The 26565-nt window shown below is 51.4% G+C and overlaps 2 protein-coding genes across 4 annotated transcripts; one reads left to right on the top strand and one right to left on the bottom strand.

Moving 5' to 3' along the window:
* Positions 1-1970: 1970 nt before the first annotated feature.
* COX4I1 (cytochrome c oxidase subunit 4I1) lies at positions 1971-9662 on the bottom strand. 2 transcript variants are annotated; one of them, XM_030863137.3, is made up of 5 exons: positions 9515-9662; positions 8275-8348; positions 3826-3993; positions 3102-3233; positions 1971-2214 (listed from the first exon to the last, which is right to left on the bottom strand). In XM_030863137.3, the coding sequence occupies exons 2-5, from the start codon at positions 8345-8347 to the stop codon at positions 2078-2080; spliced, it is 510 nt and encodes a 169-aa protein (XP_030718997.2). In that variant the 5' UTR covers position 8348; positions 9515-9662; the 3' UTR covers positions 1971-2077. The 2 variants fall into 2 exon arrangements, with proteins under 2 accessions (XP_030718997.2, XP_030718998.2); XM_030863138.2 differs by having other exon boundaries at positions 9540-9623.
* Positions 9663-9715: 53 nt separating this feature from the next.
* On the top strand, positions 9716-25873 carry EMC8 (ER membrane protein complex subunit 8). Of its 2 annotated transcripts, XM_030863136.3 has the most exons (5): positions 9719-10223; positions 18314-18390; positions 23740-23809; positions 24512-24606; positions 25118-25873. In XM_030863136.3, exons 1-5 carry the CDS (start codon positions 9993-9995, stop codon positions 25275-25277), a joined length of 633 nt encoding a protein of 210 aa, XP_030718996.1. In that variant the 5' UTR covers positions 9719-9992; the 3' UTR covers positions 25278-25873. The 2 variants fall into 2 exon arrangements, with proteins under 2 accessions (XP_069900324.1, XP_030718996.1); XM_070044223.1 differs by lacking the exon at positions 24512-24606 and having other exon boundaries at positions 9716-10223; positions 25118-25276.
* Positions 25874-26565: the final 692 nt, after the last annotated feature.

Raw genomic sequence — 26565 nt, 5'->3', positions numbered from 1 at the left:
CTGCCCCAACTTCATGTTACACAAGGAACCACAACAGTCTCCCCAGATACCCTGGGAGGGGCAGGGTGAGTGCCCTGTCTGCGGCTACATGAGCACACCCCCCAAGAGAGCTCAGCCTGCCCTCTCTCCTGGGCCCCCATGCTCTCCACACCCTTCCCCTCCTCCCTCACATGGTCTCAGCCCCACGGGTCATCTTTCAGGTCCTCGAACCGAGTGAGCTCTGTCCTCAGGGCCTTCGTCCACGGTCCTTCGAGCATGACTGTCTCCACCCGTGCCCCCTCGTCCCTGCCTCTGCTCAAGGGTGGGCGAGAGTCATCAAGTCTCAGCTCAAGGGCTACCTCCTCGGGGACGTCTCCCACCACCGACCTCGAATTTTTCCCACCCCCAGCTGAAACCCCCCCCCTCCATCACCACCCTGAGCCCTCTCGAACCCTCTAATTACGTTGTCTGTTGTTTCACTCGTCCTCGGTGCTCCTGGGAGCCCCAACGGTGAGCCCCAAGGGTCGTGTTCACTGTTACTCTCACAACATGCAGACCATGCATAAGTGCTCAGTAGACCTCCAGCTTAAGGATGGTGGGCTGGATCGAGCATTCATTGTTTCCTCCTCAATTTCCACGAAAATGGCAGTAAAGGGATTTTTTTTTTTTTTTAAGGCATAGACCCACAAAGACAGAGAGACAGAAGAGGACAACAGTCTCATCTTGGAAGCTGACGCTGAGGTACAGGAGGCCATCCTCTGAGCAAGTGCAAGAGTGGTTCCGACGTGGCCGGGGGAAGCCCCCAGGCCCAGGGAGACTCCATGTGAAGCCACTCCGGGGCAGCAGCAGTCCGGGGGTCAGTCTCCAGCACCCCCGACTCCCACTCAGGCAGAGCCCTCGGCCTCTAGCTGCATTCAGCTCCACCACCCAACCCGGGAAGGGCCCCTTCCTCTTGGGGTCGTTCTGGGGAGTGAGACGGTGAGCGCCTGGCCCATGGCAGGGGACCCACCAGTGATCGTTCAAGGGTCAGAACTCCAGCCCCACCACAGGAGCCCTCGCTGGCAAGGAGCTGAAAATGGCGCTGCCCGAGGGAGGTCCAAGCCACCCAGAGCCACACTGGTCCTCACAGCCAGGCTCGCACCCCACAGCTCCCGGCCCTTCCTCTCCCCCCAGACGGCCCCCCGGGGAGGCAGCTGGCCCTTGAGAACAAGCCAGCAAGGCCATTTCCAGAGCAGCGGGAGATACTGCAATCAGGGGCTACAGTTCACCTGCCCCTCCTGTTACACTGGTTGGTTCAAGCCCTCTCACAAGCCTATCTGAGGCCAACTTCCTGTGACATTCCTCTGGTCGAGCTCTAGGGACCAACTTCCCTTCCCAGTCACAGCTCCCCCCTGACCCACCCCTGCACCGATGCTGCTGGGAGACCCCTCTGCACCAGCTCTATTCTGGAATCTGTTCTGCTTCCCCACGCAGGGGCTCCAGGACCCAGGGAAGGGAACGGACCTTAGAGCAAGGGGAGAGAACCACAGGATAGACCGAGGAGCCCCCACAGGACGCCTGCCGGGGGCTCGGGCAGGGCTCCTTAACTCCTGCCCGGCCTACGACTGGCTTCGCTGTTGCTTCTTAGATAAAAAAAAGGCAGGAGCGCAGAACTCGGTCTGCCCTTCCCAATCTCGTGGTCACACACTCCAACCAACACTCACAATTTCAAGGGGAGAGACAGTCCCAGGAGAAAAGCGACCACGGTGAGGTCTGTCAGTCTGGCTACTGTGATGGGGATTTCACTCTCATAAAAATCTCTTGTCAAAACATCCCATGCCACAGCACTGTATATTTTTAGTTTTTATATGCTATTACCTAATAAAACTTATTTTTGCCAGTTCATTTATACCCAAAGTGTACTTAATACGGACACCTGAGAGAAACTTACTGTGTTTCGAACGACGCTTTCACTTCCTTCAGTTATCATCAAAGAAGCAGCCACAAGGACGTCACGTAAACTGCTCGTTTATTAGCACTGGTACTGGGAAAGAACACTCCCGTAAACGTGCGGAGCTGCAGGGAGGTGACGGGGGGCTCCGGCGTGCGAACGCGGCCCTCACTTCTTCCACTCGCTCCTGTCGTAGTCCCACTTGGCTGAGAAGCCCTGGATCGGGGCCACCTTCATGTCGAGCATCCTCTTGGTCTGCTTGGCCACCCACTCCTCCTCGAAGGTGTGCGGGACGGGGCCGTACACTGCAGTCCAAAACAACTTCGTGAGGCAACGCTGTCCTGACCAGGCGTTTCCAAGCCAACGCGCTACACGGGGGAGGCCTTCCCCCATCTCACTGGCAACCCGAGCAGCACAGTCATCTGCCACTTGACAGCCACACACAGGCGAACACACTGATTTCGAATCCTGGGCACTGACAACTCAGTATTTCCAAATTATTCCTTCGTTTGTAAAAGCAAGCAATAAAATACTTAAGCTAAAAGCAGAGCGTCCTCTCTCCAGGATACAGACAATGGGTCTACAGGCAAGCACAGAGCACAAACAGAACGAAAGGTGACGCGGGGGAAGAGCAGAGGGTCACAGGTCTGTCACCGACCCGCGTCCACAGGCAGGCCACAAACACAGGATCACACCTGCTCAGCACGGGAAGATACCTGCTCGGCTGGACAGAGAGAACGCAGGACAGGCAGCACCAGAACAAGCACACCGGCAGCGCAACGCTGGCCGGGCGGAAACTGCTAGGTCCGAAGACCCAGAACTCTGGTTACTGAGCTGCAGTCCCCGACGGCAGAAGCAGCCCTTGACGCGTAAACGTTCCCTTCTCCTTGAGCTAACCTCCACTACTCCTTCTTCTGACAACTGACTGGCGAGCAGAGAAAGCACTACTGGATACGTGGCGGGCCGCACAAAGGAAGCCGTTCGTGACCGAGCGTGGCCCGCTCAGAATAAAGCAGACTCTGCTTACACCACTTCTGTTCACGCGAGCCAGTCTCTCAAACCCGGTACACAAGCTGGGGATGGAGCCCAGGACGGAAGCGCCGATTCTGTGTGGAGGCCCCATGGCCCACTCTTGGGCACCGAAAGATGCAGCCGTTCCGGGTACACGGCCCCTTCTCTCCCCGCCACTCACCGTACAGCTTCTCCCAGATGAGGAGGAGACCAGTGAAGCCGATGAAGAACATGGCTGCGCCCACAACCGTCTTCCACTCGTTTGTGCTCCTGTTCATTTCTGCGAAGCTCTCCTTGAACTTGAGGCGGTACACTAGGGACAGAAAGGACAGCGCTGCAGGCGCAGAGGGCCATGGGGACCGACAGCCCCTCCGCAGCGCGGGGCTCCATCACTCCTCCCCACAACACGGGGGCGGCAAACATACAGCTAGGAACACAACACAGGCCTGAGGCCCGGACGCACCCACGCACACGTAAGGGGGAAGGAAGGAGATGCATGAAGTTATGGAGTTTACTCTGGGCACAAAAAGGCAGTGAAATTCCTTCTCCTTTAGATTAAGGTTTAAGGGTCTTTTTAAGCCCATAATACTTTCATGCCTCTTTCCTACCTGACAGCGAAATTTCGCTGATCTTCCATCAATAATTTACAGCCAACCCAGTCCCACCCAGGGAGGCCCCGAGAAGCTACTCTCATACGCTAAGCCCTCCGCAGAGCCCTGCATCCTTGTTCCTGCTCCTCCCCGGGGGCGCTGGAGCCAACAAGCCTGGACAAAGGGGCCTGGGCCCTGGACAGCCCCACAGAGCCACAGGAACCCACCCTCCCCAGCACGCTGCGCTCTGAGCAGCAGCCCAGGACCAGAATTCTCGGCCAACGCAAGCTGCCCTTGCTTCCCTTCAATACCCACATTCCACTTTCTCATCGATGGAGAGGCTGCTCCAGGAGGCCTTCTCCTTCTCCTTCAAGGCTTTCTGGCTGGCAGAAAGGCTCCTGACGTGGGCCACATCGGGCAAGGGGTAGTCACGCCGGTCGACGTAATTCGGGAGAGCATAGTCTTCACTCTTCACAACACTTCCTAAAACATGCATTGGATAAATATTTGAAAATGCACATGGGTTCAGAGTTACAAACAGGGCGGTGCTTCTAAAAACCAAAGTAAGTACGTGTATGTGCACCCTGAAAACTTCAGTTACCCCAGGGGCTGTGGCCACCATTCCAAATAGCCACAGGACTGTCATGTGCAACAGGGAGCAGGCCTGTCCCGAGGGGCCCAGACGGCACAGTGAGGCTGGCAGATGGGTAACAGCAGCGCTCTTCATCACAGCAAAACAAAAACCTGCCAGGGGCCTCGCTAACAAGGCGGCACTTCCAGCAACGACCAGTGTTCATGTAGAGCTCAGAGGGGGCGCTCAGGTTCCCTGGACTGGACTGCAGACCGGACTAAGTGAAGGCCCTTCTGCAAGGGACTCCAACTAATAGGGAAGAACAAAAACAATATACAACTCATGAAAAGGGCTTCCCTGGTGGCGCAGTGGTTGGGAGTCTGCCTGCCGATGCAGGGGACACGGGTTCGTGCCCCGGTCCAGGAAGATCCCACATGCCGCGGAGCGGCTGGGCCCGTGAGCCATGGCCGCTGAGCCTGCGCGTCCGGAGCCTGTGCTCCGCAACGGGAGAGGCCACAGCAGTGAGAGGCCTGCGTACCGTAAAAAACAAAAAAAAAAAAACTCATGAAAGAAACAAGGTTCAAAGTTCAGAAAGAAAGATGTATGAAAAGCTGGTTACTGCACCCCTGCTTATTACAGCAAAGTACCAAACAACCTGTGTCCAACCAAGGACGCACTAAGAAGCTGTGCTCCTTAGAAACACGCCATCATGGAGCCATTTGGCCTGTTCAACAACGGTTCACCAAGCACCTACTGTATGCCAAGCGTGGCTCCAACCTGGGGTGATCAGTGAACAACGCAAGCATTCCTGCCTACCAGTGTCAACGTGCTAGAAGTGGGAATCAAACAATAAACTACAGAGCATGTTGGGAAATGAGAGATCTGGAAAAAAAAGAAAAAGGCAAGCAGAGGAAGGGAACCAGTGGTACATGCATGGCAGGAAACAAGTTACAACAGTACAATGAATGACAGAGATCCATGTGCCCAAAATGGAAAGACAACTGTGTACCCGCCAAGTCACAGAACACTATCAGGGTTATGTTTTCTTTTTAAAAAGCTATGTTACATGTAGATACTCACAGGTATGTGTAACTAAACACACAAAACCCCTGGCAAGTTAAACCCAAGCTGTTATCAGTGGAAAGAGGAGAGGACAAAAATGATGATTCTGCTCAAAAAGTGAGAAATTTTAGTGCCTTCACGTGGGTGTGTCCCCATGTATTCTTCCAGTAGAGAGGAAAAAAGTTCAGACAGCAGGGAAAAAAAGGAATAGCTTCAATTTTATTTAGGGTTTTCCCTCTGCAAAAAGCTGTGTTCAATTCTACCCTACATCTGCAAGAAAATGTTGTGTTCCAAACTGATTTAGAGGTATGAAGTCCTGCAAAAATGCTTCACCTCTATTTAGCTTAGTCCCAATGATTAAAATCTCCCAAACACGTTAACAGTAGTGAAATAAAACCTTGAGTCTTAAAACAGTAAAGTTTCTCTAGGTGCGTATCTGTGACTTGCAAATGCCTAGCGTACTTATATATTTATACCCGACCTTATCCCAAAAGGATGTGAGATGAAAATGGCTAGAATTACCTTCCAATTTAAAAACTCTCAAAATGATGAGTGGAGTACAAAGCACTCAGGTTACACATGAGTTATTAAAAATAGATGCTAACTGGGGTCATGAGAATGTTCTACAATTGACTGCGTGATAATGGCACAACTCAGTGAATGAACTAAAAAAACGACTCAAGTGCACCCTTTAGTGGGGGAATGTGTTATGTAAATTCCATCTCAATAAAGCTGTTATAAAGACGTAAATGCTCATAACCTTCAAGCACTCTAAGCATGAAATTGCACTTTCTAGAACAAGAATGGCCAATCCGTGCTCTCAGGGCTGCCAAGGGCTCTTCAGCAGTTTGGGCCTGGTCCCCAGTAAGTGGGGGCGGGGAGGGGAGTGCGGAGCACAGACACGTAAAGGTTAACACACCAAGCATTCCTGTTAAAGAGAGAAAAGCAAAGACGTTGCATTCTAGTGCATGTTTTAGCATGTGTATCCTCAAACTGGATGGATTTTGGGGAGCCTCTGCTGAGGCAATCTGGTGAATCTAAGCTCCCCTCTCAATCAGACGTGTCACCACACAAATATCCGAACTTCCCACAAGGGCTACCAATGGCGCTCCAGACTGTGCTATTTTATGTGGAGAACCGGTTCACGTATTCGTGTGCGACTTGTACAACTAAAACTTTAAAATTAAAGGACGAGACTTGTCTAATGGACTGCAGTTCTCTCCACCTGCCTACCGTGTGCTGGAGACGCGGCAATGAACAAGCCCGGTAAGGTCTCTGGCCTCCAAAGCTGGTGCTCTAGAAGCAGACGACACTCAAACTACCCCAAATCCACAGTCTCTACGGAAGCACAAAGCAAGGTAAGGCAGGACAGGTGGTCAGGAAAGGCTGTTCTAAAACAACACCTGCACGGAGGGTGATGATTCGAAAGAAGCAACCGTCCACACCTGTGGAGCTGAGGCAGGAGGGGGCCGCGCGGGGCATCTGGGGAACAGCACACCCGTGCGGGCTGGGAGCCTGAGCCCACAGGAAGGGCTGGTGTGGGCTGCTCTCTGCCGCTCTGGGTCTGACATGACAAGACCAGAGAGGCTGGGCGCTGTTCGTACTCCAGGCACAAGAAGCCAGCAGGGGCTTCAAGAAGGGACTGACTAGATCCGACCTCCTCTGCCTAACGCAATACCCTAAGAATAAGTCACGGCCAGTGCCACCGAGGGAGGTTTGAGTGGACTTCTTACAGAAGATCCGAACGACCAAAGGGACATGAAAGAACTCCTGGGGGTGACGGAAGTATTGTATGTCCTGACAGAGGTCATTGTTACACAACTGTGTGAGTGTACCTAAATCCATAGAAACATAACACCTAGAAAAGATAAATTTTCCTTTCTGTAAATTATACTACCAACTAAACTAAGCAAACAAACTAAAAGCTAAGGAAATACATTAGCAAAACCAAAATGGAAACAAAATGTAATTTCTGTCCTACGTGACTTGCCAGGCTTTTAGTGAAGGAGTGCTTCTTTCTGCGTGTATTAACTAAACAACTAATTTTTTTCATTACCTAGTCATTTAAATTACATATTTCAATAATACTCTTACTAATATGATCTGTTTTAGAGTCTATGTCCATCGTGTTACCCTGAGCAATACCAGCAATATAGAGAAACGTAAGACAACAGTACTGCCAATTAAAGGACACAATTTTAAGGAAAAATTCACACACAAAGCAACTCAGGCAACAGCTTTTGAGCCCCTGGATACATAAGCCTTGCTCTCTGACTTTATCACCCACCACTCAAGCCTTGCCCTCGACCCCTCAGTAACACAACCTGCCATGCTGACTTGCATTTCCTCCTTCTGCTTGTTCTCCCTCCGACTGGAATGCTGTGAGGTTAAAGCTACTAGCCCTTCAGCAGAGCAAGGCCTCTCCTCTAGAAGCCTCCCCTGTACCCCAGAGGCCAGGCTAAATGTTCCTCCTCAGGGTCCCTCTCTTACTGAAACGCTGCCTTCATGTATCTTCCCTCTCCAGACTGCAAACATCCTTGGGGAATGATTTCATATCTCATATTCTTTTATTCTAAGTGCCTAACAGTGACAAGTACAAAGAAGTGCTTGATAAATGCAAAACTAACCTCGCTATGTGCCAGGCACTGCACTAAGCTGTTTACATATATTTCAGGTGAGAAAACAGATTCCTAAACTTGAGTAACTAGTCCAAGGTAGAAATGAGATTGAACCCAGTTCAGGCGAGGAACTCCAAGCTCCTTCCCTTCCATTGTCCCAATAATGTAAACCATGTTCAAGGTAAGTGGCGGGGAGTTTTGTCGGAGGGAGAGAGTGTTAAAGTCAGGTATAGTGGGAATCTCTTAAAAGGGGTGGAACTTGAACTTGAACCTGAAAATATGGGAAGGGAAGGAAAAGGGGGAAAATACCAGTCTAAGCAAAGACTCAGACCAGAATTCAATATGATTCATAAATAACTCTCTAATCTAGAAGTATGCCCCATTAACATATTTATACCTCCCCTCAAGTTCCTCAACAGCGTGATCAGGATCTTAGCCATCTCAGCCCTCTGTGTTTGAAACTCCAGCACAGGGCCTTAAACAGAGCAGAGCAAAAAGAAAAGTTACACTTACCGTGTGCCCGTACACACACCGAAGTGGAAATTGCTCGCTTGCCAATTAGGCTAAATACTCTGGTAGCCAACATTCTGAAAGACAAAAACGTACCTTCCCTATGAATAAGCGTAAACACCTATTAGGAATGATTCCTTTTTGCCCCAATGCATTTTGGAAGTCAATGCAATTCTTTTCTCTTCTTCTCCCCCCTAACATAACTGATCCCTTCTTCATTACTGACTCTGAATTCACAAATTAACCTAGGATGAGATTTTTTTTTCTCAGCAGTCAGCACGTCTTAACGGAGCTTCATTATAAACCAAGCACCATATGTATGCACTTAAGGCAATTCGGAGAAAACTGGGTTTTGGGGTTATTTTGCATATCGTTTCTCTGCTTTTGTCTTTGAAACATTAGCTTTCTTACAAAGCAAAGAGAAAAATATTTTTAAAGGAGACTCTGGAAAAGCTAGAATGTGCTATGATGGGCTCCATTGTTCAGAGAAAAAAAGTCAACAGTTCAAAGGGACGGTGGCACGCACTGCATTCATTATTTGGTTTAAGACCTAATGTGTGCACAAGACAGGAAGGGGAAACCCGGGAGAAAGGCTGCAAACAGGGCCCTGGGCCACTTCCAAACCCTGCAGGACAACGAATGACCTGGATGACCCCCCTCTCACCTGGGCCTTCACTGAATCATGCCTAGCTCCCCTACCTCCCCCTCCCTTAAAACTGGACGTTTCAGGGAACCCCACCGATGACGAAAAGGGTGCCAAACGCATTCAGAAAATACCCATTACGGGCAGAAGCATGACAATCAGGGCTGAACTCGTTCCCGTTTCCCTTGTTTTCTCCACCTGCCTGGCCCGCGCGTGGGCGGACGCCGAACGCCTGCCCCTGAGCCCCGTTACACCCGGGGCAGTGGCGCAGCACCGTCTGAAGGGGTGGCCGGGAGCCCGCAAAGCGACCTGCCCTAGGGTGCGCGCCCGCGGCCAGCGGACGCTCCAAGGTCAGAGCCGAAGCCAGCCCGCGGCCGCGGCAGCGCAGGCAAGGACCGGCCAATGCTTCTGGGAGGCACAGAGACCGCCACCGGGCAGCTCCGGAGCCCGGAGCCCCCGCCGGCCGGCCTCAATGTCACCGGGACCGGAGGCCCAGCGCCGGTTCCTGCTGGCGCCGCGCGGCGCGCACGCAGGCCCGGCGGCTCCCTGCGCCCGACCCTCACCAGCCTCGCGACGCAGACCGGTCGCCGGCCGCCTCACCTGCCGCCGGCCAGCCGCTGCTCACCTTGCCAGCCAACGACCGCCCTCTACGCCCCGGGTACTCACGACCGGAAGAGAGCGAGGCCGCGCCGCGGAGCACCACGGGATCGAGGAGGACCCCACCCCGCGCCCGACCGCACAGGAGGTCACAGGACCGGAAGTCGGGGGGCGCCGCGAACGTCGTAAAACGCAGGGCCGGGCTGCTTTCCGGCGGCCGCTGGGAGACAGCTTTTCGGCGGCGCCCGGCGAGAGGCGCGAGGGGAGACTGACGTGAGCTCATCGGTCTCTCCCGGGGGGAAGCCGGCGTCGAGAGGAGCCGAGCCCGAGCGGGGCCTGGCCTGTGGAGGCCTTCGCCAGCCGCGGGGCCGCGCCAGGCAGCCGCCGCCTCGTCCCACTTCTCCCCCGAGGCGCCGCACGGCCGGGCAGCGGATCCAGGCCTCGGCCGGCGCCGGGCCTCCGGGGCCCTCCCGGGCTCAGCATGCCCGGGGTGAAGCTGACCACCCAGGCCTACTGCAAGATGGTGCTGCACGGCGCCAAGTACCCGCACTGCGCCGTCAACGGACTGCTGGTGGCCGAGAAGCAGAAGCCGCGCAAGGAGCACCTTCCTCTGGGCGGCCCGGGTGCCCACCACACCCTCTTCGTGGACTGTATACCCCTCTTCCACGGCACCCTGGCCCTCGCCCCCATGCTGGAGGTGGCCCTCACCCTGGTAAGCGCGGGAAGGGTCCTGCCACGGAATCAGCAGGGCAGGAGACCGCCTGGCGATCAGCTTCCGAGCAGTCCCAGCTGGAAGCTCCCAGTGGTCCAGCCGGAGTCTAGACCCACCCCCGAGGTAGCCGTGACCACGAACGCACGACCCGCGAGGGCGCATAGGCCTTTGCCTGCACTTAGCAAGGCCCCGCAGATGGCAGCTCGTAGTGGCAGCGGCCGCAGGAGCGATCTTAACCGTCCTGGGTGTTTTTAGACGCTTTAGGCGACGAATAATGCATTAATTTTCTCACACCGGTATCCTTTATAGAAACAAGCCGTCGTTAACTGAGCGACGATTTGACAGCGTTTGTATTTGGGATTTCGAGTCACGAGAAGTTTTGACACTGCGGTTTGGCTTTTGCGCACCTTCGCGGGGCCGGATCCGTGTCTGCCGTGGGTGTAAAGGCTGCGGTTCTTCCGACGTTAGTGCCCCGGACCCCGAGGGTGGAGGCACGTTTAGAGGCAGCGTTGGCCTCACGGGCACTGCGGCCCGAGAGTGCGCCTGAGCGCTTTGTAAGGGAAGCTCGTCTGTCCTCCTTAGTGACATCTAGAATGCACCCGTGGTTTTAAAAGCTAAAACCCGCAGATGGCAGGTTTGTGGAATTTAAAAGCCAGAGCAGACATATCTTCCAGCCCGCACACTTCTGTGGGTCTGCTCACGACTGGTCGGTCTATTGAAGTACAGTGAGAAAAGATGTGGCATAGGGATAGACTGGCTGGTCATTGAATCCTAGGCAGTGCTTGTTGAGGTATGGTGTCCCATAAAGGAAAAAAGACCACCGATAAATTTGAGTTGAAACCTTAGGGAAAAGTAAACTGTAGACTCAGACTTGCCTGGCTTGAGGTGCAATTTTTCATATACATATAAACTATGATACTAAAAAAAATTAGTTGATTATGCAAAAACTAGTTAAGTTTGAGAAGGTGTAGCTAGAAGTCCTTTCTCTATACCTCCCAACAAGTAAAATGAATCCATTTTGTAATTTACCTAATTAGGACCCCCATGTAAAGTCTTGGCGAGCAGAGAGTATCTTTAGACAAACGGTCCTCGCCTAAGCTTACTGGGCACATCTTTGAATGCCTTTTAAACTGAGTCATTGTCTGAATTTCTTCATATCTCTTGGGGCAGGAGATAGATAAGAAGTAAATGATATTTATAAAATCAACCATTTTAGCTCCTGAAGAAATAGCTTGTCAGTACCAATACATCCCTAGGGTGTGCATGTGTCTGTTACTTCAAGTCTTCTCAACCACCTGTCTTGATTATTTTGTTATCAAGGGAATTGCGCGGCGATTGGATACGTGAAGTGCATTCCCTTTCGGGAACTAGATCAACCAGTAGCATCAATGCAGGATTATTCAGTTGTCCAGTGGTGTCAGGCCTGTGCTGGGGGAGGGATATGCCTATGGATCAAACACTGCACCTGCTTCGCAGTTGAACTTATACCAAGCGGACAAGTACAGTAGCGAAGCATAAGTGCCGTAGGAGGAGTTGAGCAGAAAGTGGGGAAGGTTCACGTAACCCAGCCTTCCTTCAGGGGATGCAGGAAAACCGCTCAAGGCAGAGGGAGTAGCTTGTGCAAAGACCGGGAGAAAATGGGGGGAGGGGTATTTCGGGAGGAGCTAGAGTGTAGAGTATAAAGCGACCTGGCATGAAGAGAGGTGAGCAGTGGACAGATTTCATTGTAGAGGACCTTGCAGATCACACAGCGGAGTTTGGGCTCCATCATGAGGACAGGGAAGCCACTGGAGGAGAGTTGCATGGTCACATTTGTGTCTTGGAGTGATTGCCCCAGCCTGCAGCAAAGAGGATGTTGGAAACGGGAGTATATATAATACTAGAGGCAGAGAGGTGGCCTAAACTAAGTGCACTGTGGAAGCAGAGGAGACAGACCAGAGAGAGCCAGGAGGGAGAATCCACAGCATTCCGTGACTAATCGTGTGGGGACATAGGGAAAAGGAAGCAAGGGTGACACACCTCTATTTCTGACTTAAGCGTCAGAAGGACAGTGGCACCATTCATTGAGGGAAAATGACCTAGGGTTGACGACTGAAAAATGGGTCTGAAACTCAGAAGATGGGTGGGCTGGAGATGTAGATGGGGGACCAGTAGCTTCCCAATGACTTTTGAAACCATGAGAGCAGGTCCTATTGGCTGGGACTATGTGCAATGAGTAGAGAGCCATGGACAGAAACCTGAGGAACTCCAGCTTCTGTGGGGTGGGTGGAAGGAGGGAAGTCAGCACACTAACCAAGGTGGAGCCAGGGTGGGTAGGAGGAAAAGGTGTGTTGCTTTATCCCTAGAAAATCCTATCAGAAATAAAGAGCATCTTAAAGGCAAACCTGAGCCTCACTTGGAATTGTCAAAATAGGATTAATTCTTTTCATCCTTAAGTAAGCTCTACAGAGTTAAAGGGTTATGTTCCTATTACAAGATATAAATGCAATACTTGAACGAATTAAATATACCAACTGTAAGCAGCTGCATTCGGAGTCGCCTTTACGTGAATTTTCCCCAAGGATTAGGGCTGTGTCCACCGTTTACCTGGGGAGGGAAGATGCCCAGAGGGGCCCTTGACTCTTAAGGCAGGCCCACTGCCACAGCTTGTTAAGGGGCACTGCTTGAGGCCTTGTTCTGACCCTGTTCCCCCTGCATCACTGCACGCTGCACTCCAGACTCGCCTTCCAGCATGTCCCCAAATGTGCCCTTCAGTGTTTGTGTCTGCTGTCCAGCAAAATTAAGTGCAAACTAGATTCTCTGCGCTTAGCTTTTCAAACAGTAGAAACTAACAGCCAAAGTTTTATCCTTGCCAAGCAGTGGTGGTTTGTGCTTACTTTTCTTCTATTGATCAAAACTTTGAATCATAGACTCAGAATTTGAAAAATACGAGAAAGATGTCAACTGAGTACAAATTAAATAACTTTCAAAATAAAGTTATAAAGGAAAATTTGCAGTTTGAGTCCATCCACAAATTTTGTATTACAATTAAGATATTTAAGTTTATATCATTCAGCTTGTGACTTAGCAACTTTATAACCTGAAGGCAGTGAAAAAATCTCCGTGTATGGAGCCATGGTTTATCAGCTATAGAAGATGCAGCTTTAATAAAGCGTGTAACTCCATGAAACTGTGTAAACGAGGCCTCATTCTCGCAGCTTGTTTCTATTCAGGGAGTTTCGTATCGAGTTATTTTTGATAAGTGGGAAAGACTGACTTGATATGCAGTCCATCAAAGGGCAGCCTCAGATTCCTTTGCAAGGCTTTTCATTATAATTTTCCATTAAAAAAAAATCCTTGCATTTCTGGGTGCTTTCTATTTTTTTTTAAAGTACTTATGCCTGTTAATTTATCCTTATAACCCTTTGACGTAGGTAGTGATGGAATTATTTCTAAAAGCAAAAATCCATAAAATGTCAGTAGGGAAATGAGCATAAACCTGCTGTCTCCCTAAGCCCTCTTTGCCCTTTTCCCCGGTCGGTGGCTTCCTGGTGCCGTGGACCTGCTCTGCATTACATTCTGCTCCAGGACTTCCTTCTTTGCCGGTTGGTCTAGTCACCGTGACTTGGGTCTAGAATTCTTTCTGCTGCCTCCACACGTGCCTTCTCTACTCATCTGCACAGGCTGCTGCCCCTCTGGCTTTTGGCTCAGCCCCCTGCTTCCTCCTGCCCCTTTTTCTCTCCAGAACATAAACGTGCTGGCCTGGGAGAGGGAAGCTGGCTGCTCTGGGTTCTCCTTTCAGTTCTTGCCCTTGACCTTCACCCTCTGTCCCCATGCCATTTACCTCCAGAGCTTTTCCTCCTTGGAGCCAGCTCCTTTCCTGCCAGAGGAGGATCAGCAGCCGACTTGAGAAGGAGCTTTTCTTCTCGTGAAACTAACAAGCCCTCTACTTTTAGAAGCCAGGGCCTGCTCATTGCTGCAGACAGGGAGGCTTGTAAGTGGCAAACACGGGAGCAGCGCCCTGCTGGGGGTGGCTCTTATCAGCTCCCTGCCTCGCCTACTTCATGGCTGTTACATAGCCACCTGAGGTGGTGCTGGCGCTTTGAAAATTGCAAGGTGCCTCATACGTGCAAATGTTAGCGAGATTGCTGAGAGAAGCTGCTTTCTTTGTGCAGTCTAACTGGGAACGGATGAGTTGGGCCCAGGGCCTTCAATCGTTCTCCTATGTGTCTGGAATGGAACGAGCCTGAAAGGGCATTGAACAGAGGGTGGCAGACTTATGCCAAGGTGAAAGTGTCCTTCTTTCCCTCTGAAAAGTAAAAGAAACTAATAAGCAAATGCAGGATTTGGACCCTGTGTTCAGAGTCACTTGACGAGTTTCAGAGTGTTGTCCTGAACTTGTTCATTTTGATCGTTCACAAGATGCATCGCGGGAGTAGGGCATCTTAGCAGCAAGGTGAGGAAGATGGAAGCGGATTCGTTGAGAACAGCGGTCAGACAGCTTCTCAGTTCTTTTGCCTTGTCCGGCCCCACTTGGGAGGGAGCGAGTTGCCATTTGGGCTGACTTCAGGATTCTGAGGGCCCTCAAGAGCTGCCTGCCCCACCCCCACCCTCCCGACTGTCCACACTGCTCGCCTCCTCCCACACCCTGACTCTTACTGCCCGCTGGGTCACTCTCACCGATGAGGTCTGGTTCTACTGAAACTTGTTTATGCCCCCTCTGTGGGCTCTGATGGCCAGTTCTCCATTCCTCAGCTGTGGGCCACTTGTGTCTGAATCTGGACAGCTGCGGACAGGCTGTGCGTGCCTGTCAACAGGCATCCAGACTTAACTTGGTCGTTCTTTTTTGAATCATTGAAAGGTTTCTAAAGCCAAGCCAGAGCTTTTGTGCCTGGTTCACTTTGGGGACAGCCTCTTCAAAGAGTTCTACTAGGGAGATCCCTGGTGGTCTAGTGGTTAGGACTTAGCACTTTCAATGCCTGGGCCCAGGTTCAATCCCTGGTCAGGGAACTAAGATCCCGCAAGCCATGCAGCATTGCCAAAAAAACAAAAACAAAACAAAAGGGCTTCCCTGGTGGCGCAAAGGATAAGAATCTGCCTGCTAATGCAGGGGACACGGGTTCGAGCCCTGGTCCGAGAAGATCCCACATGCCGCAGAGCAACTAAGCCCGTGCGCCCCAGCTACTAAGCCTGCGCTCTAGAGCCCGCGAGCCACAACTACTGAGCCTGCGAGCCACAACTACTGAGCCTGCGAGCCACAACTACTGAGCCTGCGAGCCACAACTACTGAAGCCCGCGTGCCTAGAGCCCGTGCTCCGCAACAAGAGAAACCACCACAATGAGAAGCCCGCGCACCGCAACGAAGAGTAGCCCCGCTCCCCGCAACTAGAGGAAGCCCGCACACAGCAACAAAGAACCAGTGCAGCCAAAAATAAATTAAATAAATAAAATTTTTTAAAAAAGAGTTCTACTAGAAGTTCAAGGTCCTGACATTATTTTTCTGCTGGAATTTGGTTAGGCCCTTGGAGTTTTACATACAGGAATTCACCCCTCGTTAGGTAAAGTGTAAGTTGAGGTGTGCATTGTGTGTGTCACAAGAATCATCCTTCATGTCAAGTGACTCCTCTGCTCTCTGAGTGCAGGTGTAAGGTGCCACCATGTGTTTGCTAAGGATTGAGTCCTGAACCGATACCTTCAGCCCAGGAAAGGGATCTGGGAGAGCTTAGACTGCTCACTAAAGACTGCTGTGGGAGTCCCTGGTGGCGTAGTGGTTAGGAATCTGGGCTTTCACTGCCGTGGCGCGGGTTGATCCCTGGTCAGGGAACTGAGATCCCGCAAGCTCATGGCCATGAGCTTGGCGCAGCATGGCCATAAAAAAGGACTACTGCTGGGGATGGTCAGGATAGCAGCAGCAGAAAATAATTATCTTATATTAAACGTAGCTGTGGTGGGCCAAAAAATGGCCCCCCAAGATGTCCACACCTCAATCCTTGGAACCTGTGAACGTGTAACCTTACGTGGTAAAAGGGACTGCAATTGAGATGAAGTTAAGGATCTTGAGACGTGGCGATTATCCTAGATTGTCTGATGGACCCAGTGTCATCACAGGGGTCCTCGTAAGAGGCAGCAGGGTAAGAGTCAGAGAGAAGAGTTGTGACAGAAGCAGAGGTCAGAGTGGTACAGCCACCAGCCACACCTAGGTGTCGGGAAAGGCAAGGAACGAATTCTCCCCTAGAGCCTCCAGAAGGAATCAGCCCAGCGGACCCATTTTAGACTTCTGACCCGTAAGATAAATTTGTGTTGTATTAAGCCACTAAGTTTTTGTGACTTGTTACAAGGGCATTAGGAAGCCAGGACAGTAGCCAAACTTGGGATACCATCTGTAGTTGTGACTCTGGCTATAAGAACAGCCCACACCACAGGGCTGGGAGAGGGGCACCCAAGTGGGCAGGGGTGAGGGTCACCTCAAGTGAGGATACACTCAAGAGACCAGTCTTTGATCAGAAACAAAGACTGAGAGGGCTACACTAAAGGATGGGCTAACTTATGGGTTTGAGTTCAGGGAATGGGACCAAATGCCAAATTTTAGAACAGGGCTATGCCCTTTGATACCACATAGAGATACATTTAGAAAGAAATGAAAGAATTTGCTGCTGTAAGCAGCAAGAGAGAGTTTCTAGAACTCATTCCTTGAAGAGGTGATAGAAACAAAATATAAGTAATTGTGGAATAATTTGCATCAAAGTTACAGTGAAAGAGCCGTTATAAATATTTTGTAGACATGGCTCTCGTCTTTTGAGTGGATGACCAAAACGTCTAATTCGTTCACTGAGCCCTGGTTTTGGCCAAATGTGGTAATTTGTGAGCTCTTAGGAAGCCAGAATTATTATTCTAATCCTTGTGTGAGCGAGGGAACCTTGGTCTGTAACCATTCTGTAATGTCTGCTTTTAGTCATAAAGGAGACTGTTGGAGACCCAAAACAGAACTTGAGAAAAAGAGCAGTAGAGCTATGTTTAAAAAAGGAAAAAAATAAGAAAGAAAAGAAAAACATTTTTAACCAGTTACTTTGAAAAACTCGAGGATCAATTTTATCTCTTCTTTTGCAGACTGAGGATAGAATTTACAGCAGTGTATTATTAAAATTCCATTATGGCAAAACAGGATGACCTTTTGTTGCTTTTAATAATAGCATTAGACCTGCAGGATGCTAAATCTGATGAGAGAAGAGTGGCATTATAAAACAAAAAACTTTAAAAATCCGCTGCCATGCTCCCATTTAAAAACATGCCACAGAGAAGGGTGTGCGCGTGCACGCACGTGCCTGTTTACCCCGCATCCCGGCATGATGGATTTTTCGTGGTGTGTTGCTAGGAATACGGAGATACGGTATTAAAGCAGTTGGCTTTGAAACAGACTTACATTCCCAGGCTGGCTGTGCTAGCTGGCTGTGCAAACTTAGACCCTCTCCGAGCTTTTTAGTTTGCTTATCTGTGAAGGATTGATTTAAGGCTTATTCAAGCCCCAGAATGCCTCAGTGCTTCATATTGTCAGAGAAGGTGGGTAACTCTGGTCTCACCTCACCCGCGGCACTGTACCCATTTAATATATGTCTGCACTGGGGCCTTCTGCTGGGACTGGGGGAGGAGGTCATTCCTCATGTCCAGCCCCACCCTTCCCAGTCATTACAGGGTCCTCCTCTGTGGGAAGACACCCCACCTCAGTGAGAGTTGGAGCCCAGGCTCTTCTTTGCTTTCTCTGGCCTCACGTGGACTGTGGAAAGCAAATTGGGGTGACCTTCTTTCCCCTGAACACCCATTTCATTCTTGTTTTTTTGTTTTGTTTTGTTTTGTTTTGGCGGTCCTGCTCGGCTTGCAGGATCTCAGTTCCCCAGTCAGGGATTGAACCTGGGCCACAGCAGTGACAGCCTGGAATCCTCACCACTAGGCCACCAGGGAACTCCCCCATTTCATTCTTATAGGGAGGAGGATACAGGGCTTATATCTGACTTGTCCCAGCATCCGGGGGGGGGGGGGTTCCCTCTGTTTATTGAGACTTGATATTTAAGGGAAAATCATTCACCTTTTCTTCCCAAATTTTGTTCTTCTTTCAGATTGATTCATGGTGCAAAGATAATAGCTATGTGATTGCTGGTTATTATCAAGCTAACGAGCGAGTAAAGGATGCCAGGTATGTCCATGCAAAACCCCTCTGTGGTCTGAAAGAATGATACTGTGAGGGAGATGATCTCTGCTACACGTTTTGACCTCTGTGGTCTCAGGATGCAAAATCTGTTAGAACCCCTCTGGGCCCTCCTTGCTTGTTTATAATATTCCAGGGGGACTGCGGTATGGGTAATTCCAAACAACAGTAATTCTAAGCTTTAGTAATTCTAAACATTTATATTAACGTTCTGTTCTGTATCTTCTTTATTTTGCTTGAAGGGAATTCATATAATGAAAGCAACAGTCCAGGGCCTCCTGTTTCTATCCCCACTCAGCTGTGTCTTGCTTCCCATTCCCAAGGTGGGAATGATGTGGGGCATAGTGTTAGGAAAGAACTCCGCTCTTTTGGGGGGTTAAAAAAAGAGTAACTTGTAGGTGTGGTGCTCTTAAGGTCTGATACTTTGATGAAAATGCGGTGTTTGCTGCTTCTTTCATGTTAGGTTCCGGTTTCTTTTATCCGGCTATTTGCACCCACTGTGATTCTCACTAATGAGCAAAGCTGAGGTCTTTGCTTTCTTTCTGCGTCAAAGTCCCAGCAGAAAAACACTTGACACCCTGTAGTTAGGATAATTTGTGGAGGACTTAATAAGGCGGTTGTTTCCAGAGGTGTGAACGGTATGTAAGAGAACTCAGGAGAGGGGGGTGCAGTCACCTGGAGCTGGTGACAAAAGCTGGTACCTGCACTGCCAGAAGGGGTGAGGGGGGTTGGGTCAAGACGTCCCGCCCGAGGATAGAGTGCCCTCTGGTCGAGGGGTACGACCAGCAGCCAGCCTGATGGGACCTCACAGGCCGAGTCCCAGAGGAATCAGCACCCTGACCAGCCGAAAGCCAGAGGCAGAAGCCGGGGTGCCCTCGCACGCTTCCCTCACGTGGCCAGGCAGCCTGGGACGCGGTGAAGGACCCCAGACCGAAGTGTCTCCTGGAGTCACATCCACTTGCCCAGCAAAGGCAAGAAGAGGCTGGACTCACAGCGTTAGGGCCATAATACAATAAGCTGATGAAACACTTCAGGGATGGAAGCCGTTTTGCCCTAGAGGACTGGGCCCAGTCGGGACTCAGAGGGAGACAGGGTCACCGGCGCAGACCCCTGTGAAAGCCTCTGTGTGGGCCACGGCGCAGGGGCGCCCTCCGAAGCCTGGCTCCCACGCTCTTCCCGCCCGCTGCCGGTCGGGCTCTCTCTCAGGTGCATCTCTTGTTGACCACGCCTTCCTCTTGAGCCCCCCTGCCTCCCGGGTCCTGATGAGCTGGGGGTATTCATGGCCTGTTCATGGCCGGTGTCAGTCTTGGTCTTTGTTACACGAAAGAGGCTGCAGGGCACAAAGAGCCTGTCCCGGGCCAAGCTCTGTGCTGAGCCAAGCTGGACTCTTGGCCTTGCCCTCGAGTTGCTGGATTGAACACAAAAGGCACCGAAACCTAGACCTGTGGTGCAGGCCCCCAGGCCCCATGCCGGGAGGGTGGTACAGAGGGCTGTCCAGCAGTAGCAGGCAGGCATTGAGTCCATTGCTGTGACCAGAGGGGCCCCCGGGGAGGGGTGTCGTTTGAACTGGATGCTTGCGCGTGGCAGGGTCCTGTCACGTGCAGACGTGGAGAGCAGAGGGAAGAGTGCGGAGCGGGGACAGCGTGATGCAGACACCAGGTGGAAACCGGCAGGAGTGTGGGGCGCACGCACAGAGGGGGCGCCAGCAGGTGAGGCCACCCTGACGGCTGTGAGGCATTTCTCTCTTTTGTAAGCAGCGGGGAGCTGTCCTTGGAAGGTTTCCCTGTCCCGCAGCTGTTCTCGCAGGAAGGAGAGGAGACCGGGCCAGAGGGGATGGCGCTGGCTTCCTTCCTCCCCCGCCCCCAGACGCGCCCGCACAGGCTCTCCCCTCCGCTGCCTCACTTGGCTCATGGCCTCTTCATCGTCCTGCCTCTCTTCGGACCTCATTGCAGCCCAGCCTAGAATCATCTTGCTCAGACACCACTTTCATGCTCTTCACACCTTCTAGAATTTCCCAGGTCCTTCACCTGCTCTGCTCAGGAGGTCTTCATTCTCCCACTGAAGCCAGTGTCTAAGTGCCTACCAGCCATTGGTGAGATCTGTAGAGAGTGTGGTGGGCGGTGAGACAAGTGTGTCCAGTAACCCTCTGGATCCCTTCTGACCCCGTGAGCCTCGGCCATACTCCGGGATCTAATCCACCCCCGCAGCGTGTTTGGGGTAAACCTCCAGTCACTACCACTGTGCCTGGCCTGGGGCTTTCGTGGTGTCATCCTTTCGAATCCTCACAAGGGCACTCAGCTGAAGAAACTCCAGCCAGAGACGCTCGCTGCACCAAAGCCACACAGCCAGGAAGCTCAGAAGCTGGGATCATGCTGACTTCCTTCTTCGGTACCGTTTGCTTCTACCTAGAAAACCTTCCCTTCTCTCTTCAGCCTCGCCTAGCTAAAATTTTGCTCCTCTTTCAGAAACATCAGCTGATTCACATCGTCTCACAGCATAAGCTTTGGAGCCAGGTTAGACTTGCATTCAAGTCCTCAGTGACTTACTGATTCACCACTTTGGCCTCAGTGGTCCTGTCTGTAAAATGGAGCTGAAGAGTTCATCCCTCGGAGAGTGGTAGTGAGGAGGGCAGAGCGAAGCCACGTGCAGCGTGCTTATTAACTTTGTGTTTGATTCCAAGTAGAGGCCGGTCCTGTTACTAGTCGGATGACCTTTTTTAAAAAAGGATCATTCAGTCACTGTTTTAATCAGAGAAAAAGAACTATAAGGTGTTTGTAACTAAAAGAACTGTAAGGTGTTTGTAACCTAAAAACTTCAGGTTATCCCATCAAGTTTCATTTGATCATTTCATAATTGCTGGAGCTTTGCTTCATGATAAACATTTCATGAGGGGTAGATTTCAGTACCAGGTCCAGTGCCTTGGCCTGAGGTAGAAGCTCAGTAAAGAGCTTTTAGATGTAAATGTGAGCTCTCAGTCACAGGTAGATGCCTAGTCTTGTGTGGGTTGGGAAGGGGGAGTGGCAAGCGGCTTCCGTCTCCAGGGTCCCCGCCGTTGTGTTTGGCAGCCGACTGTTCACAGGAACAAGGACTTGCGCAGCCTGTTGGAAACAGAGTGCTGACCTGACTGTCACAACGTGGCAGCCTGACATTAGGAGTGGAGCAGGTCGGTGTTAGAGACTCAGGGTGAAATACAAATAAGAGGTAAACAAAATCGGTAGCTCTTTGGAAAGCTTTGGCCATTCATTGACTGTTGTGAGTTCTAAGTTCTTTCAAAAGGACACGTGTTAAGTGTGAGTTTGGGGGCACCTGCAGTGAAACATAATAAATGTTTCTCGATCCCCTTCCTAATAAAAGTCACCAAGCACTGTGATCATCATAAACGTTAGGATAATAGTATTTTGCCAGTTTCTTTGTGGCAAATGCTCCTGGGGAGAAGATCACGCTTTAGCAAACGCTGGCTTCGTTCCCTTCGCACGTAAGGTGTGAGTGAGCGAGGACCCGCAGAGACTCGGAGCGCGGTGCACCTTCTCCGCAGTGGGCGGGTGAGTCAGCAGGTCCCGCTACGCCTGTGAAGCGCTGCCTTCACTTTGAGGGCCTTCCAGGGTGACCTGAGGGACAAGAATCCCTGAGGCCCTTTCTCTATGAAACTGTTTTTGTTTCATTTTTCTTAACACGATACTGCAGGTAAATAATCACACATCTCCATAAATTCTCAATTTTAAAAGTGAATATAGCATAATTAGATAAACTTATTCTTATAAAGCATTGAACCAGCTTTTTTCACCTCAATCACAAAGAAACGATCGTAATTGTGTAGTGTGTTTCTTTATGGCTCTGTCCCTGCTTCGAAAAGCTGAGACTCTAGTTGTGCAGGGAAAAAGATGCGGAAAAAGACAACTGCATACCAAGGCTTAAGTGTTCAGAGAGGGGGCTGATGGACCTCATCTGGGGCAGCTGGCAAGACGTCCCAGAGAGGATGGTGTTTTCTGGGCATTAAAGATGGAAGGAATTGAGTAAGCAGAGGTGGGCGCCGAAGGGCATTCCAGACCGGGAAAGGTCTGAGCGGGAGGAGGGGCGTGTGAGGAGGAGACGCGCAGACAGTTCCCTGGGATGGAAGGCACACAGCGTTGCTCCGGGGGTGGGAACGGTAGCTGGTCCCGTGGCGAGAGCGGCTGGGTCTGCCAGCCTGAGCACGGGGGGCTTTTATCTTCTAAGAAGAGCCTGGAAATTGAGACCGGTGAGGAGGCAGTTTTAGAAACGCATGCCTCTGGTGACAGGCTGAAGGGGGCGGGCGGCAGGGAGAATGAAGGAGGCAAAGGGGAGGCGCCTGGAGCGGGGCTGGAAAGAAGTGGGAAAGGTCACCTCAGCCAGAGAAACTGGGAACAAGGTGGCCTGCCTGCCTCGGACTCCAGCCGCCCCGGATTCCAGCCGCGGGGCCTTGGGAGCCTGGCAGGCGGTGGGGAGGCTTCGGGGTGCTGGCCCTCCCGGGTGAGGGTGCAGACGCCAGCCTGCACGGCATAGTGAGGAAATGGAGCGACAGGGACAGGATCGTCAGCTTACTAAAGAGGTTAAAGAAATATGGTTGAAAGCGAGAAGAGAAGTTGGACCGTGGCTGGACAGAACCGGTTAATTTTCTTGTCCTAAAAAGGAAAAGACTCAGATTTGACATCAGAGCTGGGCCGGTTGTGGGGGAAGGGAGCTAAGTAAGGCCCCGAGGGGGAGGTCAGAGTGGATGGGCCTGCGGGCGGGAGGAGGGGGCGCAGGGACGCGTGAGACCCACTTTCCAAGTCACCCTATTGACGTAAGGTGGAAAGTTGCCATTTATCAAGGTTGCGGTGGGCGCAGGGCCAGAGCCAGCCAGGGAAGGCTCAGGAGCACTGAGCAGATCTGGAATGGCTTAGGAATTTTTAAAACTAAAAAAAAGGAAAAGCAGCTGACCCCATTCCAGCGGCTGAGGGCGAAGATGGAGAAGGTGGGCCCTGGAGGCTGCTGGCCTGGGGCAGCTCTCAGCAGCACCGTTGTCGCAGGCCCTGGGTGGCGCTCTCCCCCGGGGTCCAGGGAGCCTTTCCGTTTAGAAGACACCCTCTCAGGATCCCCTCCCAGGGCTTCCTGGTGGGGGAAGGGCCCCACATGGCCCACGCAGCATTCCCCATCTTCACCAGTCACTGCAGGGGGAACGCAGTCACCAGAAGCTACTTAAGCGGGCGGGTGTAACAAGCTCGGGCAGCTTACTGGTGCCCTTGGTCTCTGTATCATTGCTCTCCACTCTGCCTTAGGCAGACAGCGTTGAACGGCGTTAACTAGAATGCAGTAACCTCGCTGGTTCTTCTCTCACAGTCCAAACCAGGTTGCAGAAAAGGTGGCCTCCAGAATCGCCGAGGGCTTCAGCGACACGGCTCTCATCATGGTGAGTCGCTCTCGCTCGCTCCCTGAGTCTCTGTGTGCGGGTGGCTTCTGAGCGTCCTCTTGCTGACGTGGAGCTCTATCTGTGGATGTCAGCGGTTTTCCTTCCTGCGGGTACTTCATCGGACCGTGGCCCCCTTTTGCAGTCTGCTCCCAACCGCACGCCACTGTTGTCCCAGCGCACGGAGTTCCAGGGGTGGGCGTCGTTCCACTTCAGCATGTCTCACAGCGGGGTCCCCATGCCAGCACCACCACCACCACCTGGGAATTTGTTAGAAATGCAGATTCTAGGGGCCTAGCAGTCTGTGTTTCAGTAAGCTTCCAGATGATTCTCACGCACGCTCAAGTGTGAGAACCGTTGGATTATGTTAGCTGGCACGGCTGAGGGAGCGGGGGAGGGAGCCAGGGAGGGGAGTAGCTCTCCTCAAGAGCCCTGTCAACCTCAGTTCAGGTGGGATTCTAACAGAGAAGGCAGAAGTAAAGTTCGGAAGCTTCACGTTTGTGAAAAAGCGGTAAAGTACTTAGTGTTTCTCCGGTATGACACAGTGCACCTGGGCCGTGCTCTCGTGGTGTCATGCTCTGTGAGGTGGGGTTTCGGCCACGGGCAGTGTTGACACTGGTCCTGGGAGAGCCACGAGGAAGGGCCTGCGGACTTGCAGCAGAAGTGCTGGCTCTGTTCACGAGCATGTCCTTTGTCTCGTTGCAGGTAGACAACACTAAGTTCACGATGGACTGTGTGGTACCCACAATCCATGTGTACGAACACCACGAAAACAAATGGCGCTGCCGAGACCCTCACTAGTGAGTGCCCTGTTCCCAGGATGGCCCACGTGCCACGTGTGCTAGTGCCATTCCGGGCACCCAGCTCCCACAGGAAAGCGTTGTTAAGTTAGCGTCTTCCCCAGAGGAGTGTGCAGACCTCACACAGAAGTCATGCATGTTCCTCGACCCCTGGAGGACTGAGGCCTACAGGGTTTCCGAGCAGTCAGGACAACCTGAGTGTCGCTCGAGGGTCTTCCCACCCCAACCCCAGGGCACCCCTCCCCAAGCCACACCCTCTTTCCAGGCATTTGGTTCGGTTTATTTGTAATCAGTCATCTACTTCCAGCTTTTTCAGAATTTCATGTGGAGGGTGACTCTTTCACGTTTCAGATTCTTTACGTACATCTTCATGTGTTTAAACGTACGTGTTTGCTAGTGTTCAGTATTGTCTTCCTTTATACCACTCTGCGTGTGGCTGGTTTCCTGTTTACTCTATTGAAAAGCCGCCGGTTTTCATTAAGAGGCTGATTTCTCCTGTTTCACCTCGTAGCGATTACTGTGAAGACTGGCCAGAGGCCCAGAGGATCTCGGCATCACTCCTGGAAAGCCGGTCCTATGAAGCGCTCGTGGATTTTGATAATCACCTGGATGACATTCGGAATGACTGGACAAACCCAGAGATCAATAAAGCTGTTCTGCACCTGTGTTAGGGAGGGATCTCAGTGACTGGCCTCTGGGCATTTCCGCTACACTGAAGAAGAAAAGCTATTTTTAAATGTAAATAAAATCTCTCATAGCCCGTGTGGAAAGCTGACAGTTTTCAGAAGTGGCATGTGCCTTGAAAGAGGGCACAGTGTCCCGTCAGTCGTCTTTCTAATGCAGAGCCTCGAGAACAGGCACAGACTGTCCCATCTGACCATCCCTGTGGAGTCCTTCCCAGTTGTACGTTGCTATAATTCTTTAAATCAAAGCTATTTCTGCTTGTCCGAGATTGTTCCTATTAAACGATTTTAACCTTTTATAATCTGGAGAGAATACTTTTTTTTTTTTTTTTTGCAGTACGTGGGCCTCTCACTGTTGGGCCCTCTCCCATTGCGGAGCACAGGCTCCGGACGCGCAGGCTCAGCGGCCATGGCTCACGGGCCCAGCCGCTCCACGGCATGTGGGATCTTCCCGGACCGGGGCACGAACCTGCGTTCCCTGTATCGGCAGGCGGACTCTCAACCACTGCGCCACCAGGGAAGCCCTGGAGAGAATACTTTTTAAGGCTTATGAACTATCTTTAAAAAAAAAAAAAAAAAAGGCCCAGATCTTATACCCAAATGAGAGTGCTTGTGAGTTTTCATCCTGTTTGATGAAATATCGTCCAGACCTGGGATTGGGCAGGCACGTAGCGTGCGGGTGCCGAGCAGTTTCTGAGAGCTGTGTGCTGGTGTCAGCAGCTACAAACAGCACGCCCCCGCCCCCCGCCCCCCCCCCACTGTCAGGTTTCCGTAGCTGCCACGACTCTACACGTGGGAATAATGCCACAGTTGCCTGAGAAACCTTCATCATTAAGGGTAAAAACAAACATCGTTGGGAAGGCGGCTTGGATGGGAGCACAGTGTAATAATCCTCAGCCAGAAAGCTTGTAAACCTGTGGAACCAAAGGAAAAGTGGAACCATGCTAAGATTATCTTAAAGAGGCAGGAATCGGTCCTGACTCCTGACTGACTTGCGTGATTATCCAAATGGTTCTAATTTATGTCTTCAAAACAATTATTTTTTTTGTATTTGAAGCAACAAAAGCAGAACAAAACTTAGGGTCCCGGAGTTTTATACTGCACTGTCTGTAATCATTATACTTGAAACAATCAGTCAAGCTTTTTAACCCAGTCGTAGGAAACTGATGGGGAAACTTTATGGTTCCATTACATCTTTTTCTTTTTTACATGAATTATTTCACGCAGATTTCAGAGAACTGTACCTTTGCTACTGTCCTTTTTTGGACTACATGAA

This window comes from Globicephala melas, chromosome 19 (assembly GCF_963455315.2).
Source record: "Globicephala melas chromosome 19, mGloMel1.2, whole genome shotgun sequence".
Taxonomy (NCBI): domain Eukaryota; kingdom Metazoa; phylum Chordata; class Mammalia; order Artiodactyla; family Delphinidae; genus Globicephala; species Globicephala melas.
The sequence above is the reverse complement of the archived record's forward strand: the minus strand, read 5'-3'. Positions and strand labels throughout refer to the sequence as shown.

Coding starts and splice junctions, on each gene's coding strand:
- COX4I1 (XM_030863137.3), bottom strand. CDS start 8,347: ATGTTGGCTACCAGAGTATTTAGCCTAATTGGCAAGCGAGCAATTTCC. Junction 3,994..8,274: donor GGTGTGTGTACGGGCACACG/GTAAGTGTAACT, acceptor TGCATGTTTTAG/GAAGTGTTGTGAAGAGTGAA. Junction 2,215..3,101: donor CATCTGGGAGAAGCTGTACG/GTGAGTGGCGGG, acceptor TTTGGACTGCAG/TGTACGGCCCCGTCCCGCAC.
- EMC8 (XM_030863136.3), top strand. CDS start 9,993: ATGCCCGGGGTGAAGCTGACCACCCAGGCCTACTGCAAGATGGTGCTG. Junction 18,391..23,739: donor GAGCGAGTAAAGGATGCCAG/GTATGTCCATGC, acceptor CTTCTCTCACAG/TCCAAACCAGGTTGCAGAAA. Junction 23,810..24,511: donor GCGACACGGCTCTCATCATG/GTGAGTCGCTCT, acceptor GTCTCGTTGCAG/GTAGACAACACTAAGTTCAC.